At 39.9% G+C, this 6,056-nt stretch overlaps 1 protein-coding gene across 1 annotated transcript in view; it reads right to left on the minus strand.

Moving 5' to 3' along the window:
* KHDRBS2 (KH RNA binding domain containing, signal transduction associated 2) overlaps positions 1-3,131 on the minus strand; it is a 511,795-nt gene extending 508,664 nt beyond the window's left edge. The window contains exon 1 of the mRNA XM_045542235.1: positions 2,769-3,131. Coding sequence (XP_045398191.1) covers positions 2,769-2,859 — 91 coding nt within the window. The 5' untranslated portion in view covers positions 2,860-3,131. The remainder of the gene's footprint in view (positions 1-2,768) is intronic.
* Between the last annotated feature and the right edge of the window lie 2,925 nt (positions 3,132-6,056).

A 6,056-nucleotide genomic window follows, 5' to 3' on the forward strand; every position in this document is an offset into this window, starting at 1 on the left:
ATTATTCTAATTAATTAAGAATATTATATAAACACTACTGAAACCATATTATTCAAGGGCTCTTCTAAGTAACAATCAAATACAAAAAAAATTTTTGAGTTCTTTCAGTATCTTTCTCAGAATCATTCCTACTGAAAATACATAGCAGAAACAAGTAAAATAAAACAAACTACAGTGTATGACAAAAACAACAAATTAGCAAACTAGTATTTTTAACCCCACAGCCTTCAATTCTAAAATGAAGCAGTGGCAGTTGAGCACTGATTTGCATCTATCACCAATCAAAAAGCAAAATAAATCATTGTGAGAGCTCATTGGTTTATATCACTATCCTGATATATATTAGCTTCTGGAAAATCATTCTGAAGAACTGAATCATCTGGATCATTTCTATTACTCACTCAGGCTTGACACTGTCTGCACAGTACTGACTGAAATGTACTTCAGTGTGCACCTTCTTTCCAAATGAATATCTATGTCAGGTTTATTTATAGCCGCTGCCTTCAATCAGTGCATTTTCAGGTATGAGAAATAAAATCATCTCAAAAATACTTTTCTATAAAGACCTGAAACAAAACCTGGAAATCTTGGCAAATGGCCTTTGAAAAGATAATGAAAGACTTATAACACAAAATGTACATTAAGATTTATTGAGAGTCCAATGAACATTCATCTTATACTCTTTAATAAGCACATGTAAATTCCATTACAATTAGAGAAGTAATTTAAACCCTAAGCATCTTTTTGAATAACTCTTTATGTACTCCAAGATTATTATCATCACCTTCTCCATTCTCTTTTCCCTATTACGATTTCTCTGAAATTTAGGCACTCTCTTTGTTTCTTACTTAGATGCTTTTCTCTCTATTTAGGAGCTTTTCCTCCAAATTCTTTACAAAAGCAGGGCATGCTTCCCCCTGCTGGGAAAAAATCAAATTACAAGGTACATCAGAACATGTTCCTACTGCTATCAAGAAATCAAGTTCCTGGGAAAGACAAAATGTTAAGGAACCAGGTGCATAGCCTTCTCTGACTGTTTTATCAGCCACAAAAATACCTATGCACTCTGTTAAGAGTATCTTTTATGAATTTCTTTATTTTGAAAGTTTTCAAGCACAGTAACTCACATTAATGACTGATGAATTAATCATTGAGCCAGCTGTCCCAAATGGAACTCCAATTAGCAGATCAGAGAAATGATTGATTTGAAACTTTTTTTAACTTTAAAGAAATCATCAGCTAAATGAAGAAACTTAATGGAAAATATACTAAACTATTTTAGAAGGCTTAATTGCATCTTAATCATTTCAACCAACCTTAAGTATTAATATTTATTAACTCATTTTTCTATTATTCTTATGTAGTTGTCTTTTGTAACAAAATAGAAGAAGAGTTTAATTTTTAAATGACTTTGCTTTTCCATTTTAATTTTTTTTATTCAGTAACCAAGAAAGTAGTAAGCATAATTGCATTTTACCTTCCCATTTATCCCTAAAACAAGTTTTTTCCTTGAAAACAGTTTAGTTATTTCACGTTTCATGTTTTGATTATAAATCTTTTCTTAATTATTTAGAATGCAAAGATGGAAAAAACAACTTACACTTTAATGCTATTATAAATAGCAATCCATCAATAAAATATTAAAATATATCTAATGCCTATTTGCATCATGTATGAAGGAGCAGAATTTATCCTTCTATGGTACAGCTAAGTCTCAAAAAAATTGTTTTAATGCTCAAGGGCTTGGGTAGAAGAAGTTGTCCCTTTTAGTTTTTTGCTTTCCGTAAGTCCATAACAACCCCGGCTGCAAAACTGCATTGTAGCCAATTTGATGATGAAGTAATTCATTATTAATGAAGCATTCATCCAAAAAAATCTGCAGATGTTTTTAAAAGGAGTGTGTAAATTACTACAGATATCAGGGGTGTCTTTAGTAGTTAGAGGACATTATTTCAACATAAATGGAGTAATCTGATTAATATTTCTGTCATACAGAAGTTTGTGTGTGTGTATTTTTTTAAACAACCTTTCAAAGCAATGCAAAAGACTAGATATATATGTCCCTCTGGGAATGGAATCTCCTTTAACATTACAGGTACACAAAAGAAACTGCACACTTGGTAAAACAGTTGATCAATTATGGAGTATTCCCGGGGACCAATATCTTACAGAGTACCCAATCATCACACTTCAAATGAATTTATAAGCACCTTAGCTTCTGCTTACCACATTCACACACACACAAGAACATGCATAGTTTCATCTAGGTTAATTCTAAGACCTTCCACGGGAAAGACTTTGATTAAAGGGTATCAAAGTCACTGAAAGAAAGAAGAAGAAAGAAAGGAAAGAAAAGAAAGAAAGAGGAACAGGGAAAAGAAGAAATGCTGATCTGTAGCCAAGAAGCCCTCGGAACACTACATGGATCACCATTTACTTCCAAACTGATTTCCCTTCCCTCTGCGAAGTGAAAATATCCCTGTAGACCGCGGTGCACTTTACGGTTTCCCTATCAAGGATCCTAGCAGGTCTCATCCCCACTGCCATTACATCTCATAGCTTTGATCTTCCCCCAATTAAGACGCGGAGAAGGAGCACCGCCGTCCGCCCCGAGAACGGCTCTGCCCGCCTGAGCTCCGGAGCATCTCCGGGGGGCAGTTTCCGCGAAGGCGCAGGCGGCCGTCCCTCCCCAACTTCACTGCCCGAATGGGGCTGCGGCCGAGACGCGCAGCCGGCGGTTGGTGCCCCTCTGTGGGGGCAAGTCCTACCTTCCGCCAAAAGGCGCGATGCGTGCACAAAAGATGGATCCAGGCTATCTTTCTCTGCCATCAGCTCAGGCAAATATTTCTCTTCTTCCATAGCGCGGACTTCGGACTGTCCCCGGGCGAGGCGCGAGGTTCCGCTCGCTCGGACGCAGGGTCGCCGGGCAGCGCCTTGCTCCCGCGCCGTTCCTCCTCGGCGCGGCGAGGGGATTTCCGAGCGCCCTCACTGGCCCATGCGCCCAGAGCCTGCGACTCCCGCCGTCGGGCTAGGCGGCCTCGCGCCCACACCTGCCCGTCCCTTCCGTCGTCCCTCGCTCGCGCGGAGCCCCGGCTCACACCAGCGGCCTTAACTGGAGAGGCGGGAACGGGGCGCGGCCCACCTCCGCCAACCACTCATTGGTGGCCGTGCCAGGAGAGGCGGGGCGTTCGCGAAGGCCGCGGGCCCTCATTGGGCCGTGCTGCACGTCGAGTCGCCTGACTGACAGGAAGCAGCTGCAGAGGGGAGGGGAGCTCGGAAGGTGCAAACGCTTTCTTCTTGCAGCCCAAGCCTTCCCCGGTTATTAGGCATGCCCAGTGCCGTGGAGCCCTCTCTGCCTTCAGCTGAGGGGCTGAGAGGGGAGAGAGCGGGAAAAGCACGGTTAAACAGAGAGGCCCGGGTCTAAGGGGAGAGGGCAGACGAGGATGAGAAGTGAGCGGCTGAGGGGGTCGGAAAGCGCCAGGGAAAGTCTCAGGAAGGTGAATGGGACTTCACCTGCGTCCCTGAGGCACAGGTGTCTCCTGCCTCTCACGCAGCTCAGACGCACTCCAGCTGTGCAGGAACCAGCAGCGCACTGGGTCTGGAAATATAATTAAGACCCCATGTGATCGGCAGCTGGTATTTCCGATGACCTACATCCCGGGGACGCAGTAGGATGTTCATTGATAAACAAATAAAGCGGCCCCGGGGCGAGATTGTACAGCAACACGCTTCTAGTGTACAATCATTGGGATATTGAATTAGTTCTGCTTACCCCGTCCATGCCTCCTTCCCCGATCCCTATCTGTGGAAGGGGCTTGAGGGTGGGGGTTGAATTTAAAAACTATTAATAAGAAGCCATATAATCAATTAGTCGCAGTTTGTGAAAAAAATGGAAAGACGTGGAAGAAAGAAGAGATTAGCAAATAGGTAACTACAGTTGCTCTAATATTCCCTTTTCTCCTTATTTTAGATTTGACATTCTCTTTAACCAAGTACTGTTGCTGAGCTACTTTATAGTATCCCACCTCTATTTAATGGAAAGTTAAACCCTCAAGATATCACCAACAGTGGAGTCAGAGCCCATCCTTCTCTTACCAATGGGAACTTAAAATGCAGCTTGCTCTCTACAAACGCTACAAAAACAATGCTTCCGACTGTCTTGGGTCCTCTTTTCATAAACAGTCATTTTCCAATATCCCTCTCCCCATGTCCCCTACCATTTTTTGTGTAAGAGAGCAGGAACCAACTCTCCTACAAATAAAATATACTGAAAATTTTCCAAGTTCTCTTACTGTATTCAATCTTTTCCCTATTTGTTAATAATTTTTTAGATGAAGTTGGGAAATCATCCTACATTCGTCTAACGTTTAAAAATTTTAACCTCCCTTACATCCATAAAATCAGTTTTTCCTTACAGAAGCACTCTGGAAAACATGGGCCAAGTGTTACTTCTCTGTTTTTATAGATGTGAAAACTGAGGCAGAGTTGAAGAACCCAAGTCTCATATCTGGTTAATGCTAAAGTTGAGATTAAAATTCAAGTCTGTTTAGTACCATTTAGCTCCAGATTGTACTGCTTTAGCTTACCTTTCTGTATGTTAAATATTTAATTTATTTATACATCTATACATTCAAATAAATGTTTATTGGATATTGAAATGAGTGTAGGGACTGTACTTGAAATTGGAAAATCATTGGGAAGATGCACGCATTCCTTCCCTGTCATCATAGACAAAGAAATGGTAACTGTTGGCTCCAGTAAAGGCTAAGAAGGAACCAATCAAGGAGTTAAGAAAGAATACAAGGAAAGACTTAACTTTTGCCAGGGTAGATATACAGTCATGCTAAGGAGCTGACATTCAAGGCAAAACTAATGGAAAAGGAGGTGTTAGTTGTATAAAATGTCCAAAGAAAGACATTCCAGGCAGGGGAACTTGCTCACGCAAAAATTATGTGATGGGAAAGAGTTTGCCCTATTCTTGGAATTGATTGAGAGGCCAATGTGACTACAGTGATCTAGGGAAGAATGTGATCAATGAGGGTGAGGAATAGATGAGGACAAACTACCCAGGATGTGATGGATGAAAAACGATTTGAGTTTCATTCTAAGTGCAATGGGGGACCATAAAGGATTATTGTTTCTCTGTTTGGATGTGGTTCTCCATCTCTTTCTGGCTCTTACATTACTTCCAAAGAAGAAGATATAATTTAGAATTAAAAGTGCTTGCTTTTTTATTTAATTGTGTTCAGAATGTTTAGTAGTTAAAGGATCATTCATCCTGCACCTGGTCTGCAACAGAGATATAAAGGGAAAACATGCCACCAAACTTCAAAGAAGTAGCCAGGATTTGCCATAATAGTGAAGAATAAATAAGATGACAACCACAGCTAATAAACTGTAAATGTTTCAGAATAAATATAAATTAGGAAAATTACTGCACAACAATTGCAATCACATTTTGTCTTGCAGCATACCAAGAGATTAAAAGCATATGGTGCTGATGGGGATATGCACAAACCCAGTTTTATGAATCAAACAAAATATAGTAATTCTTATGTCCAGCAACAGCAATTACGTTATTATTCACCATCTTCTTTACCATGATTAAAGGTGCACTAAGCAGGTACCACAGAAAGCTATGCAAGTGCTGACTTTAATATACAATGTCTCTTTGTATATCCAGGTCATTATAAATATGGTCAGCTACCTAACTTTATTTTTCTTAGTTATCATCAAAACTAAGTATTTATTATTAGTACTTTCTCAGGTAAACCCTCATTCAATGCATTCTAACAGAAACAATATATTTATGTAGCTAAAAAAAATTAAAAGAAACCTTAACCTAACCTTTAGAAAAGTTTGTGTACTTAGTACCTGATGGCTACTATAAAATAAAAAAATATGTAAGCTACATTGACCGTTAAGAATTAATGTGCTTTAGAATTGGCTCACAAAATATTCCCTATTTTTAAACAGAATATGGCTGAATAAAGGCAAACTCCAAATGCCCTACTCATCCAGCATGACATCCATGTGTTTTCAATAGATGGCTCTAT

This window comes from Lemur catta, chromosome 2 (genome assembly GCF_020740605.2).
Source record: "Lemur catta isolate mLemCat1 chromosome 2, mLemCat1.pri, whole genome shotgun sequence".
Taxonomy (NCBI): Eukaryota; Metazoa; Chordata; class Mammalia; order Primates; family Lemuridae; genus Lemur; species Lemur catta.